The 15,119-nt window shown below is 36.5% G+C and overlaps 1 protein-coding gene across 1 annotated transcript in view; it reads left to right on the top strand.

The window, feature by feature from the left end:
- The first annotated feature begins 3,190 nt into the window (after positions 1-3,190).
- The window catches only part of TLN2 (talin 2), a 115,915-nt gene continuing 103,986 nt past the window's right edge, over positions 3,191-15,119 (top strand). Inside the window, exons 1-6 of the mRNA XM_010571713.1 lie at positions 3,191-3,326; positions 6,046-6,143; positions 6,793-6,922; positions 8,398-8,550; positions 9,444-9,586; positions 11,050-11,177. Coding sequence (XP_010570015.1) covers positions 3,191-3,326; positions 6,046-6,143; positions 6,793-6,922; positions 8,398-8,550; positions 9,444-9,586; positions 11,050-11,177 — 788 coding nt within the window. The remainder of the gene's footprint in view (positions 3,327-6,045; positions 6,144-6,792; positions 6,923-8,397; positions 8,551-9,443; positions 9,587-11,049; positions 11,178-15,119) is intronic.

The following is a 15,119-nucleotide window of genomic DNA, read 5'->3' as shown; positions in this document are numbered from 1 at the left end:
AGAATTTTTTGTCTAAATTATAAGAAATGGGGCCTGTGCTTGTTTTTAAACTTACCAAGTGCATGACACAATGCTGTACTGGTTAAACGGCTTTCAAGTTCTGACTTACTGTGTTCTGGATCTCACAGGTGAGATCAAGTTTATCTGAATGCTCTGGTTTGCTACGTTTATGCTAACCTAGTAAAAGCAGCAGTACAAACTGCAAATTCACAATAATTTTACCAGAATATTTGAATTTATTTTTTATTTTTCCATTTCAAGTTTCATGGTCAGTCTTCACCATTTGTTTTTTCTTTGCCCCTTTTTCTCCATACGTAAAGGGAGATTAGATACTGGACTGAATTTGGATGTTCCTTGATGTAAGTTAATGCCCTTTTAAAAAATCCATTTTCGAGTGTTACATGTAAAAGGGTTAACTAAAAGATTAAGTAGATTTTTCTGTTTGCAAGTAACTGTATCTGTTTTCATGTCATAACCTTGTGACCATTCCCCTTAAAAGAAAATGTTGTTTTCTGAAATACTGAAAGATTCAGCTATACATATGGAAGCATACTATTACATCACCATAACTTACACGAGACCCACTACTGGTAGTGCTGGTAATACAGGATTTGTATGGCATGAAACTTTTAAGTCAGGTGCTAATTTCTTACTATTCAGTCACTTGTCTAGTATTCTATACCAGAAATTAGTCAATCATTCCATCGAACACAAAGATTTTTCAGGTGGATCCTATTTTCTACCTTAAAACAAGAAGTTTAGTTCAGTCTTTCAGAAGGTGCTGCAATGTGCCTGTGCAACTGTATTACAATCACTTTGCTTTAATATCAGAGAATACAGATTCAGTCATCTGCATTACTTTGTATGTTAGCAGAAGAGAGGAGATGTTGTTTAATGCCTCTACTCAAGGTAATATTTTAAAATATGATTGTTGATTGTGCTTACATTTTTTTCTGAATGACTGTTCCCCTTTAACCAAAGTTATTCATATCAAAAGTTAAGAATGCAGCTTGTTCATGGGAAGGTTGATAGGAAAAGGTCAGTATCCATTTTGCCTTTTAATAGACAAGATAATCAGATGAAATCTGAAGATGAGATGTGTGTGGCTTCATGTCTTACCTTCAGGTGCAATAGAAAGCAAAGAGGAGAGAAAAGCTTTTTCCAGAACTTACCTGTTCACTGGTGTCACTTTATACAATTTCCTCTTTTTAAGAGGAGTAAGAAATAGAGGGGAGAGAGAGTTCAGAGGGTTGTATTATAATGTCCCTTCTCTAACACATTGACCAGACAGAGAGAGCAAGAATTGTGGCTCACCTTACCACACTGGAAGCTGACAGCCAGGTTTCAGAGGTCACCTCTGAGTTAGAACTGCCTTCTGAGCAACTTGGTGAGACTGTTTTCCAAGTTGATCTGTTTCTTTTCCATCTTTTCCATCTTTTAGTGTGTCACTTTTTTTTTTCTTTTTTTTTTAAACGGTGCACATAAGCACACATGAACATTATTGTTCTTCCTGGAACCATTCTGGATGTTGAAAAACTGTTACAATCTGGTCTCTTGGGATATTTTTGGTTTTGTAATGCTCTGAGGCTTTCTTATGTATAAATGATGAAGTGCTAAACTGAGCCCAGTTATGGTGAGTCTCTATGGAAATACTGCAGAGATTTATATTGTCTGCTGCTATACTGAACAATTACTTCTGAAATGTGAAGACCTTTTGGATGGGTTTTAGGAACTAGTATTTTGTAGTAGGGAGAGATCTTCATTTGTCAGACCTCTGCCTAGAATGATTGGTTCAAAATACAGATTGTTTTGTTATCAGACACTGATAGATTAGGAAGGCATTGTGGTGTGTACATTAATGTTTCTTGTATGGTTTTTGCTCATTCACCCCTTTTCTTTTGTCAGATAGTTATATATCTAGCATTTCATACTAGTAGTGAGGGGTCTTGGAAGGACTAAAAAAAATCTGAAGTGGGATGATTTGCTTTTGGGAGGCAGATGGATGGGCTGCCACAAAAATGTGGGGGAGGATGACATCTTGGAACCAAAGCTGCTCTTAAACGTTATCTGTAGAAAAATGATTTGTCTGCTGTCTGCCTTGGAGAAGAGATGCTCACCGAGCTCAGTGCATCGGTGCATTGATGAAATGTAAATGGTGGTTCCTTCCTATTCCTTAAAGTGACTTTGCCAAACAGAACTTGAGTATCTGAGCTGTAAAAGGATGCACAACTGGGGTTTAAATTTTTGTTTAACTACTGGAATATGCCCTGCTCAAATTATCATCATCATCAGTAGTCCACAGAATCTCATGTCCTCCTATTTAAAGTACACATACATGAATTTATGCAGAAAGGATTTGGGCAATCTAGTAGATTCTGTATTTATGCAGAAAGGACTTCAGTTCTGAAGACTTCTTGGAGATTGCTGTGGAAAGTGTAATGATGGAAGAGTGGTTTGGAGTGTTATGATGGCAAGGGAAGACACTTGAGACAAAACCCAGACCATCTACAAAATGAAACAAAAAGAAAGCATCTGTAGCTTCCTGTTTCTGTAGACAAATGCTGTCAAATTCAATGACGTTTCTGAAATAGAGCTGAAGTGGAAAAAAAAGCTCATTCCTGAAGCTCTGGGTAGCTGGGCAACAGGATAAAAACATCTAGCAGATCTATGTGGAGACTTTAAAAAAACCACAACACAGTATTGCACACTTTAGAATCTTCAGAAAAGAGAAGTTACATACTAAGAAAATCCTGCTTCTGTTTAAGTAGTTATTCTAAACTGTTAGTTACCAGCTAATCTAAGTGGCCTAATAAAAAGGTGTGGTAAGAGAAAAATCATTTTCTGTCAGTAGTAGATATGTTGGCAATATACCCAATAAGTGTATTGTTTTCCTATGCACCATTTTGACATACCTCAGGCAAAGTATCAACCTTTAAGTATGTGTACCCAAGCTTCTGGGAAATGAATTTCTAATATACAAGAAAAATACGTGTTTTGGATAGTTTCTAGCTTCATGATGCTAATGAGACTTTATATAGAACTGCATTTGAATACTTATAATTCTACTGAACTTTTTTTTTTTTTTTAATGAGAAGTTGAGTGCAAAGCATTAAATGGAAAACTCTAAGCAATAGTGCCATTACTGCTTTTTTCAGATACTTCAGTAGGAACTTGCAAGTGACGTGACACCATGGTAGCTCTTTCCTTGAAGATCTGTGTCCGCCAATGCAATGTGGTGAAGACAATGCAGTTTGAACCATCCACTGCAGTGTATGATGCCTGTAGAGTTATTCGTGAACGAGTCCCAGAGGCTCAAACGGGACAAGGTAAGTTCCTATATTTGTCCTTAGTCAATTCATTGGCTGAATTGAAAATAAACATAGACCCATGGGTTTTTTTACACTGTTCTGTTCCTCCATTTATCTTTCAGGTTGGAGGGTTTGGGTTTTTTTATTTAAATCATAAGGCTCTGGGGTGAAAGGCACAAAGTGCAAACAGATTTTTAAGTCACAGAAGGTAGCTGCATTCTTCTTCTTTCCGTCCTGACGGACGTTTTTCTACAAAGGATGCTTTTTTTGTGGAACTTTGACTCCTTAAATAAATTGCTTGTTTGGCTGAAAGAGGATTTTCCCCTGCTTGGAGAGCAATTTTTGTGGTACCATTTTTTTAAAGCAATGTTTGTGGCAATGCTTTTGAGGAAAATCTGGGCAGACTTATATTGTGCCTCAGGAAAGGAAGTGACAACACAAATTACGAAAGAATGGCTGGACATCTCCAAAATGCGCAAAGGGAAATGTTTGAAACTGGTTAATAACTAAAAGCATCACCATGCTGTGCATACCATATTCACAATGCTGCTATGTATTAATAAAATTTAACTGTCTCTGTACCTATTGAGCAAATTAGATGAATGCAGACTGTGAAACGCATCTTCACTTGGACAAAAGCTCTAGTTTAAATGTAGTCAGAGTTGTCAAAAAATTAAGATTCTTCAGAGCCCTTTGGTGTCGTACTGTATATAATGCCACTGGAATGTAATTCTTAAAGGAGATTGTTTATTGAGTTGTATGCACAGCTCTCAACCTTCAGAGCTCTTTTGAAAATCTTGTTTGAACTGTTAGAAAAACTTACTGGTAATAGTCAGTATTACTTAGAAATGCTTCTCCTTTGTAGGAGTCCTTAGGAAGTCTAGTTATAGAGCTTCAATTTTCAGGTACAAGCTGTGCATTTTTTACCATACTGATCTCTCAAGGCAGTGATTCTGAACAGCTGTTGAATTCAGAGAAGTTGAGTAATAAATATCCCTGAACATCATGAACCTCATAGAAAAGCCTAGGAACTCCCCTCAGATTTAGTAGGGCTTTTCCTTTTTATGTGATTGCAGTGCAATTATGAACTTCAAACAACTTTATGAAGTTGAGTGATGAACAGGAATAAAGTTACTACCATATCCTTTCCCTTTCTCTGTAGCTGTTAAAATATGTGTTTTGCCTGTTAGTTCAGAATACTCACAGTGGTGCAGTACAGACTGATCAAACTAGTTCCTCCACAACAGAAAACGTAATTGTCCTGTATTATGACTGTCAGCCATGCACATTGCACTTCTCCAACAAGCTTGCATGCTGGCACAAAGGCAGCTGTGATGTTAACATGCAAGTTGCACGGCCACTACTATTTTGTTACTAGGGTGCATCCCACAGAAATTAATATCAGAGCAGTCTGTGCTTCACTGGTAATTCTGCGCTCCGTGCAAGGCGCTTTGTGTGCTTCTAAAGGTCACAACCTATTTATAGGCACAAATTCTAAAATTTTACATAACTGATTCTGTACTGAAATTGTGTCAAACATCTCTGTATGTACGGATCACTTGGCTTTTCAGGGGAATTTTTAATTAGGGTCAGCATGAAAAGTTTTTCTTCTTATTCAGTTCTTTTTGGAAGGATTCTTCCTTCAAAATTGTGTATTTGTAAGTCAGTTACACTTTATTAATTAAGTGTGAGGTCTTTTATATACTTGCATGAGTAACAATGTGTTTAATGTGAATGCTGTTAAATGTAAATTGTTGCTATGCGTGACATTTAAAAATGAAACATTGTCCAAAAATTGTAGCTATTTTTACCTGACTTTGTGATCAGAGGGTCTGAACACAGGGCTGAAAGAAAACAGGGTACCATTCATGCACAGAGCTGTTCTAACAGGCTGCGTGCACACAGCTGGCCAGTTTGTATGAAGAAAGCTGTTAGCTTAAACTCTAGAACTGCAATTAGAGCAGGCTTAGCAGAGGAACAGTAGTTTACGCTGTTTGTGATAGTGCAGTGTACTCTGTAACAGTTCTTCATACATATGGATGGGCCTTAAGTTGACAGTCATGGTCCTTCAGTTTGTATACCTAGAGTTTAGTCTTTGAAGCCTAAGCCTGGGTTTGTTCTTCTGTGACAATGTTTTATCATTTAGTTGTCAGTTGATTGTTTCAGAATCACATGTGTTTAGCCTCCAATAGATGCAAGTTTTTCCTGATATTTTTATTATGGATATAATTCTAGAAGCCTTGTATTTTTTTAAATGCCTAAACCTGAAGCATCTACCAAAAAAGATTCCGAAGTTTAGCATAAACTCAATACATGAAGAGTTGAAAACAAACTATATTTTTTTAAGATAAAACTACTGCTTGAAATATATACTATGGTTAAGTCCAAACTGCTTGTATTTTTGGTTAGTCAACTCCAAAGCAGGACCTATGAGCATTTAAAAAAGGTCAGCTTGAAGTAATTACAAATACAATACAAATTACACAGTAGATGTGACATTTTCTTGCTTAGTGAAGCTTTTGTTCAAGTCTACTATAAAGCCTGATCTACCTTGCTATCTGCTGCTGAACTAAATATTTTCTGAAGCACTGAAAAAAATTTATATCCAAATTCATTAAGAATGGAAGGCAAGTGTAATGGAAGCTTAACCCTGAAGCGGAATAACCTTTAATAAAACCATTTTGGCTTTATTAGGTTTGATATTTTTCAATGGCTCTCTGTTTCTTCTGTTCCACAGCCTCTGACTATGGATTGTTCTTGTCAGATGATGATCCTCGAAAAGGTATATGGCTGGAGGCTGGAAGAACGCTGGATTATTATATGCTGAGAAATGGGGTATGGTGCAAGTCTGTTGCTTCCTTCATCAACATGTTTTCTAAAAACATGTTTCCCAAGTAGCAAGAAGAATGTTTAGCATTTGGAGGAGTAGGAAGGTCTTGAGTCTGTTCTTGAAGTTGGCCCACTTCTTTTCCTTGCTGGGCCTCAGTAGTTATTTTCTGCATCTGGTTGTGACTGTGAGCTACTGTGGCCAATAGTGTCTTCACAATTAACAGAAAGATAAAAAATAAGTTTTGTAATAAGCTTTATATCTGAGGTGACCTTGCATTATAGTGTGGGTTTCTTGTATACTAAAGATGATGAGGTCATATTTGCTCACATTATGGCCAGCTTGCTTACAACCAAAAGGCATTCCTATCCTTTTTAAATGCTGAACTAGTTTTCGCTCACAAAGGTACTTTGGTCTGTCCTGCCCTGTCTAGGTTTTGGTCTTGCCAGCTACGACAAGTTCTTGAAAAATGACATTGGCAGAAAAAAAAGTAGTCACTTTTCAAGTTTGTTACATGAATAAGTTTGCCTATACTATAACAAAGGAAAAATCCAGTTTGAGGGGTGGGGAGGGAATCCTATTTTAGGCATCTAAGTTAGTGGGTTGGCTTGTGGCAGCTTCTAAAAGCATTTAGAAACAGTATTGTTTACTTCCTAGGATATATTGGAGTACAAAAAGAAACAGAGGCCTCAGAAAATACGTATGTTGGATGGTTCAGTGAAAACAGTCATGGTGGATGATTCTAAAACAGTTGGTGAATTGCTGGTTACCATTTGCAGCAGGATAGGTAAGATTTTGGGACTCACATGCTTAAGAACTTGTTTTTCTGCCATATTTGCATCTTGATTTTTAGGATTTGTATTACTGGCCAGAAATTGGCACATCTGTTAAAAAAAATATTTAAATTCATTATCAGTTAACATTTACCAAACACCTTTTTGAAATCTTTTGTCCAGGTTTTATGAAAGTTGGTAGAGAGTTTGCTATATACTTAAACTTCAGTATTTAGCAGTTGAAGGCACAAAGTTATCTGATGGTACAGTTATAAATTTTTTAATATATGTTACATTTACATATGCTTTCCTGCTCTGTGGTAGAGAATTAGAACTACATCTATACTTAATTTTAATGGGATAAAAGATGAATACTCTTAACCTTGAAATATACCTAAACTTAGGGCTCTGTGTTGTTACGATTAAGAGTTGATCACAGTATCGTATCATTTGTGAAACAACATATGGAAGCCATCCAGAGCAGCTGGTCAAAAATGTGTCATATTGGTTATAGTCTGTCTTTGTATTTAGAGACATTTTGGAAAACTAATGCTTACTTTACTATAAACATGCATCCAACATGGATTAGCTTAAATCATCTTAGACCCTTGCTTAATTCTTATTTAGAATTAAAGTGGCCTTAATTTGATTTAAATTAATTTACTTGGAAAGTGAATTAAGCTAATTTTAAATTAATCCATTTCAATTTTGTTTGAGTGTTTCTGTGCTGGTTTCTAATGTGCTGCAAGTAATTTACTTCAAAAATTAGTTTGACTTATTTTCTTGAATGTGGTCATGTAGGTGACCATTTCACTTGCTTTCCTGTATAACATAAATATGTTTTGCCAAGCAGTGTTAAAAACCAAGCCGAACAAAGAAATGAGAGCAACTTAGCACATGTGCTAAATGTTGTGAACTGATTTTTGATTCAGTTTCATATAAAATTCATAGGAAGAGCTGAGTTTTAAAACTGTAAAAAAAAAAAAAATAATCATGTATTTTACATGGTTTCTATTCCTCAGTCTGCTCTGCCACATTTCTTCTGCACATCGTGGGCAAGCTGAAATTACTCAGTTCTCAGGAAGCAACTGTAGGCATCCATGAAAGGAAACTTACTATGGCATATTTCCATTCTGGAATTTACTGCTATTTTAAATTCCATCATGTTTTTAAATTGGCGGCTTCTCTTGGTAGAATAACAAAAAAAACTTAGTATCTTTCTGACAGTGGCAAATGCAGCATATGATGAAGAAATGACGTATTTGAAGGATAATGCTGGATATTGGAGTGATGTCTTGAATGAGGAAGTTGTAGATTATTCTTGGCATCTCCTTCCCCATACACTGTTTTAGCATTTAATCTGGAATATATTTACTATACTTGAAACTAACCATTGGTGTGTTAATATATGGAAAAGAATATTTCACCTGTACTAGAATGTATTACATTTTTTCATTGTTACAAACACCAAGTTTACTTATAATTCCAGGAATAACGAATTATGAGGAATATTCCTTAATCCAGGAGAGCATCGAAGAGAAGAAAGAGGAGAGTACAGGAACGCTTAAGAAAGATAGGACATTGTTGCGTGATGAAAGAAAAATGGAAAAACTTAAGGCAAAGCTTCATACAGATGATGATCGTGAGTAGTGTATTCCAGGATAATTCTTAATTAATATCTTTCCACAGAATAGTGCAAGAAAACTGTACAGGAATGCATTTTTAGATTCTTCATTGTGTCTCAGCTGATCCCTACCTGTATTTTGCATCCTTTTACACATAATGTTGTCTACTACTGAGTATTTTTAAAATTAGGTAAATGGACAAGTTGTTGTCTCTAGCTGGGAGAGTTAGCAGGTCTTTTGAAGTGTTTTTCATTACTTTTTTGGTAGGGCAGTTGTAACTTAAGTGTGAAGGGTCATTTCTGTAATGACCATTTTCTCCCCTTCATTACAGTTGGATATTTAAATGTTGATGCACACTGAAAGCCATCAAAAGGTAGTTTTGTCTTTGAAGGTATACATTTTAAGTGTAAATGGAGTTTGCCAAAGAACTAAGACAGTATTTGATTTGGGTTTTGTGTAAAGTCATGAGAACCATTTTTTCTCTTTTACATTAAGGCACTAAGATTAACTGTGACTGGCAGGAAGATGCTTTAAAACTGTGTTCAGGGATAAGAAAAGTAAACAGAACAATTGGTTTTAGGAGGAAAATGTGGTAAACTTTTTAAAATAATTTTGCAGTGAGATTTTGAAGATCTAAATTTAGTATTAAAATGTTACTATAGTTGTTTCTTCAACAATATTAATGGTGGTTTATACTGTAGTAAATTCTTGTTTCTCAGCAGTGCTGTTCTTCAATTCTCATTTGTAGCAACCTTCAACACTGATGACTAGAAGCTGAAATGAAAGCAACGTTTTTTGCAGAGTTCCTCCCTCCAGTGGAAATGCCAATTATCACATGATTTTCACAACAGCTTTTAACACTGGCAACGCTGCGTATTTAACAATGTGCGTGTCTGTGGTTCTGTTACAGTAAATTGGCTAGATCACAGCCGAACGTTTAGAGAACAAGGAGTTGATGAAAATGAAACACTACTGTTGAGACGAAAATTCTTTTATTCAGACCAGAACGTAGATTCAAGAGATCCTGTTCAGCTTAATTTGCTTTATGTTCAGGTACAGTATGTGTACGGGTTCTGCCTTGCCTGAGGAAACCTGTTAATTAGAAAAATCTTGTTGCTGAAATACTCCATTTTCTAGAATTCTGGTTCTGGATGTGCTTTGATTTTACTTTTTTTGTCTATTCCTCCAAGAACACATGATAGTACAGAGGCTTTGCTGATTCTTTTTAATCAAATACTTTCAACCCAATAATGGACACTCAACCAAAAATCCACTGACTTTCATGTCCTGTTTCCTCAAAATTCATGAATGTCTTCAGTGTTTTAAGTCATTCTTTTTAGTTTTTCTCCCCATTCTCTTCTATAGGTGATGCTTTCTCTGTAATATGAAATCTCAGGTCAGTCTTGCAACCAGCTTTCTGCTTCTCATCTCTTTTCTCTTCTGCCTGATCAGTGAGGGAGCTTCTTCTGCACTCCCTTTCCAATCTTCAGCCCAGACAGCAAACAAGGCAGGCAGGCTTCCTGTTCAAAATGGACCATATCATGTAACACAGTGGGAGTCCACCTAGCCAGGTTCCCCACACTGTTAGAGGTACTATACATACTTTAGCAAAGCTAAGAGTTTTATGCAGAAGATAGTATTTAACTGAAGGCTCTGGTGCAGTTGTCTGTAATGCAGTCTGAAAAAAAGCAGGCTTTTAAAATTTTTGTTAAAGGTTTTTTTAAAAAGTAAAAAAAAAAAAAACATTGAAAGTTTAATGGAATGTTCTGTTATACTTGCAGCTGATTCAAATGGGATTGCTCTAAATTACATTTTAAAACTCTGAGGCAAAAGGTAACGATGGCATTGCTTGTAAGACCGCATTACATTTTCAAGTATTTTAGAAGACTGTGTTACACTGAGCTGTTCTACTGCCACTTAGATATTTCTTTCAGGCTGCTGTTAGGGCAGTATGTGTTGATACTGCCTTGTCATTGTTCTGTCTGTGGGTAGATGAGCCTTCTATTGCCAGAGCAATAAAATCCCTCATCTTCTATGACCACTAAATTTAAACAAATGGAAGGAAAATGCTGTTTGCCTTCTCCTGTTGCCATTTCTATACTAGTAATCTGTTTTTACTTACTAGTTATGCAGATCATTTTCCCTGCTATTACAAGGTGGTGAGATAAAAGCTCTTACATGTGTGTATGTACACACACGTATATATCTGTATACACATAAGTGTGTATAAATATGTTGTATTTTATATACACATATGGCAGGAAATAGATGTTGGCTTTTTGATGGAAGTTGTTACAATTGTTGTTTCAATAAGTCTCTGTAGATATTCACCAGAAAATAATCTAGTGCTTTGTTTATTTTGTTAGTCATAAACACATCCAGAATGGAATAATGAAGACATTCAGACAGAAAACTGTGTTGCTGGATTCCTGGGCCATGTTCAAGCTTTCAAGGAATTTCAGAGATGTAATAGTTATTTTGGATGTCCTTGACATGTCTTTGCTTATCTCCTATAGGCTCGTGATGACATTCTGAATGGTTCACATCCTGTCTCCTTTGAGAAGGCCTGCGAATTTGGAGGCTTTCAAGCACAGATCCAGTTTGGACCTCATGTAGAACACAAACACAAACCTGGATTTTTAGAGTAAACACTTCTAACTTCTAAATTCGGGTGACCTCATGTGTAACTAATGTTGAGTTGTTACAGACTAAATGCATTTTAGTACTCCAAGCAGAGGTAATCAGATTCAGTGTGTTTTCTGTAGCAGTCTCCCTGTGAAAGGAGCTTTATTGCACAAATCAGCAACCGCAGCTGGTGAGGGGACCTTTGGCAATGGCTTATTAGGCAGCACAGGGCACCAGCTCCCCCCCAGGGTGCCAGTTAAGTGTGCAGCTGGATTCCCCAACCACTTGGTAATGTGGGAGAACTGGGATTTTGTTCTTCCTTAGAAGTCTACTTCTGCCTGCATTTAGTAATGTCATGTGTGAATTAAGCATACATCAGTGTATATCACAGATGTTTGATTTGCTAGGAAAGTACACTAATGGAAAGATGCTTTGTCATTTGAATAAAGTTAATATTGCTGTGTGTAGAAGTTAAATTTTTCAAACTTTTTAGTGGCATTAATCACTTGTTCAGATTCACCCTCTCATGGTACTGTATGAATGGAGATCTAGAATTCTGCTCTTCGTTTCAGATATGGACAGGAGTCCTGCTTACAAGTGGCCCATCCTTTAACCTTTATTGCGGTACTTTGCCACTATCAGCAGGGCAAGTTTAGTTTGAAATTTAAATGTCCCATTTTTCTACCAATTTCGATTTTCTGATTGGTTTGCCTGCAGCAGAATTAACTGAGAGTCAGAGTCTGAAGAAAAGAATGTAGGAAGGTAAAAGCAAGCTATTTACTGCACAGTCTGTCAAGCCTTGTCTACATATGAGGCTCATAGGTACTTTAATGGGATGCACAAAACAATGGGTGTATACTTGGTTTCTGTCCCGTTCCACTGGCTGAGTGTTTAGTGCTGACTTTTATACTTCCTTTGTGAGCCTGAGTCTGGTTTTTACTATAGCTCAGGGAATCACTTTAAAGTGGTGGCTTGCTTTGGAACATGCAATGCTGCAATATTGGTTGTTTAAAACACTTCACTTTTGAAAGATTTTCCTAAAGTAGCAGTTCAGTTATCCAAACAAACCATGTGAAAAAATATCCTTCAGTTCCAATTAATAATCAGCTTTTCTTTGTTCTGTCTGTCTGCTACTGATTGGCCCATGAGCCTTTCCTAATAGGGGTACTGGTGTCTCTAAGAATTATGGGGACCCAGTGTAATAGCTTCAGTGTACTCCTGGTTCTTATTCCCTATAATTGTGACCAGTTATGCAACAATCTTCCTGTGGGATTTGTCCATTGTCTACTTATTCTTCCTTTCTCCTTCCACTCACTCCAGAGTATTCCTGCAGCAAACCATTAGGGTATTACCCCTTGACAAGCTAATGTTGTGTCACAGTAATGATTTCAAGAGTTAGGTGTTCCCAGCAATAGTTGTTTTTAATGTTTAAAGCAATAGTTCCCCACAAACTTAACCAGCAGTTTTTGCAAACTGCTGTGCAGAGTTCAGTTGCTTAAATTTTTCTAGGTTTTTCTAGGTGTTCTACTTGGTCTTTTCAGCGTAAAGATTTTTTTCTTTTTTTTCTTTTTCTTTTTTTATTAAGCTCCCATATAGTAACTATGTTTTATAGTGGACTGAAACTGCTGGGTGGCTGATATTTCTGCTTTGTATGCAATGCTAGATAGTTGGAAGTCCATCACAGAATACACAGAATACATCACACATATAAAGTGCATTATCTTTTTTTTTTTTTTTAATCCTAATAGAAATGAAAGGTATAAATAACTGAACTGTATGTTAGAAAGAGGATGTTACTCCAGTGGAAATAATTTAGAACTGGACTTCCAAAATTTAGAACTTAGTTATTTTCTGCAGGGAATTTTCTCTACTGTTGTTTTATTTTCATTTAAATGGGCTTTGAATGTATTGGGATCAAGCCTTCCAGGTCACTAAGTGTAATTGCTTGCTGTCCTGGTGTCTAATCAGTTTCATAAAATTAAGGATTTCTGATTTAGAAGTAATTCTCTTTTTGCCCTCTGTAGAGGAGTCTGCTTCAGAACCATAAGTCCCTAGTCATTGCCTTCTAATTTCAAGTGTACATGTTTGATGTAGTGTTTTATGCATTTGGCTGTACACAGCCATCATGACAGCCTTATTGTGAAACCTCATGCTTTTGTTTTGTGAGTCTAAACAAGCTAAGTGCTCCTAACTCGTTATGAACAATATATATAAATAATGTAGATAAATGCTGATTTCTTTTTTTTATTTTTTTCCCCTGCAAATGCATCTCTCAGCCTTTCAGAAAAAACTTTTTAGGTTTTTTTTCTTCTTGAAACAGAATGAGGTTTTTTTTAAGGTTTCATCCAACTATTTCCTACTCTTTGGTGGATGAACAATGATTCTTTTCAAGTATGAAAGCAGTTGTGTTTTATGAAAACTGTATGCTGTAGCTTAATACAGCAGTGGAGCGCTGTCCATTCAGTCACCACTGAAACCTGAACATGCTACAGATTCCCTTAAGGAGAATCTGTCAGCTCATACAGAAAACAGCATGTGACAGAATAGTATTAGTATTTCATAGCATTGTTTTGAAACAGCTTAGCTGAGTTTGCCATGTCTGCAATATGTTTATAGAGAGAAATCTTTTGTACCCTTTTTTGTCATTCATAAATTATTCTTTGCACAAATGAAGATTATTGCCAATATTTTGGTATTGGTTGTTGGAATTTCCTGGAAGCTCATGCCTAAGTAAACTGTGAAAGCTCTTAAACTATCAAATTGCAAGTAGTCTTTCTTCATGCCCTTACTCATACAGCTCAAGTTTTGCATTGCACCTACAGAGGGTACACTGTGTTTAAATTTGCGGAGAGAATATCTAATAAAGAACTTGTACTATCCATATGCAGATAGGAAAGGAGCACCTAAAACTGCCCACCTCTGCTTTTTATTTCCAAGCACGCTTGGTGACCAATAAGCTCAATTCTTTAATCTAGCTTGTTTTACTGTCTTGAACTGTCTTTTTTCAAGAACACTGGATATACCTTTATGCTAATGAAAAACAACCAATATGTGTTGGCACTAGTATATTTTTTTTTTAAGAGCTGTGGGAGCAAACTCACAGTAAATGAAGTTAAATGAACAGTGCTTGCTGCTAGATGTTATTTTAACTGAGTTCATTGTCCATTGTAATAATGTGTAATTAAAGAAGGCTAAATGATAATATAATCCAGGTGTTTTTGTTAACTCCATGTCATGGTTTAACCCCAGCCAGCAACTAAGCACCACGCAGCCACTCACTCACTCCCCCCCATCCAGTGGGATGGGGGAGAAAATCAGGAAAAGAAGTAAAACTCCTGGGTTGAGATAAGAACGGTTTAATAGAACAGAAAAGAAGAAACTAATAATGATAATGATAACACTAATAAAATGACAACAGTAGTAATAAAAGGATTGAAATGTACAAATGATGCGCAGGGCAATTGCTCACCACCCGCCGACCGACACCCAGCCAGTCCCCGAGCAGCGAAATCCCTGCCCCCCCCTTCCCAGTTCCTAAACTAGAAGGGACGTCACATGGTATGGAATACACTGTTGGCCAGTTTGGGTCAGGTGCCCTGGCTGGGCATGAGAAGCTGAAAAATCCTTGACTCTAGTCTAAACACTACTGAGCAACAACTGAAAACACCAGTGTTATCAAACATTCTTCACATACTGAACTCAAAACATAGCACTGTACCAGCTCCTAGGAAGACAGTTAACTCTATCCCAGCTGAAACCAGGACACTCCATTAAACAAGCTGCTAAATAAAGTGAAACTATTGTTTGTTGCATCATAAAGAAAATATTCTCATTATAGGCAGCATTAAAATAATTTCATTCTGTTTACAACTAGCATTTCACCCTTTCCGTTGAGGTGATACTTGCCTATTGATTGAAAAACAATGGAAGGTGATACAAGGCAAAACCATCTGATCTAATT

Source organism: Haliaeetus leucocephalus, unplaced genomic scaffold (assembly GCF_000737465.1).
Source record: "Haliaeetus leucocephalus isolate CR32 unplaced genomic scaffold, Haliaeetus_leucocephalus-4.0 Scaffold339, whole genome shotgun sequence".
Lineage (NCBI taxonomy): Eukaryota > Metazoa > Chordata > Aves > Accipitriformes > Accipitridae > Haliaeetus > Haliaeetus leucocephalus.
This window is presented reverse-complemented; position numbering and strand designations above follow the sequence as displayed.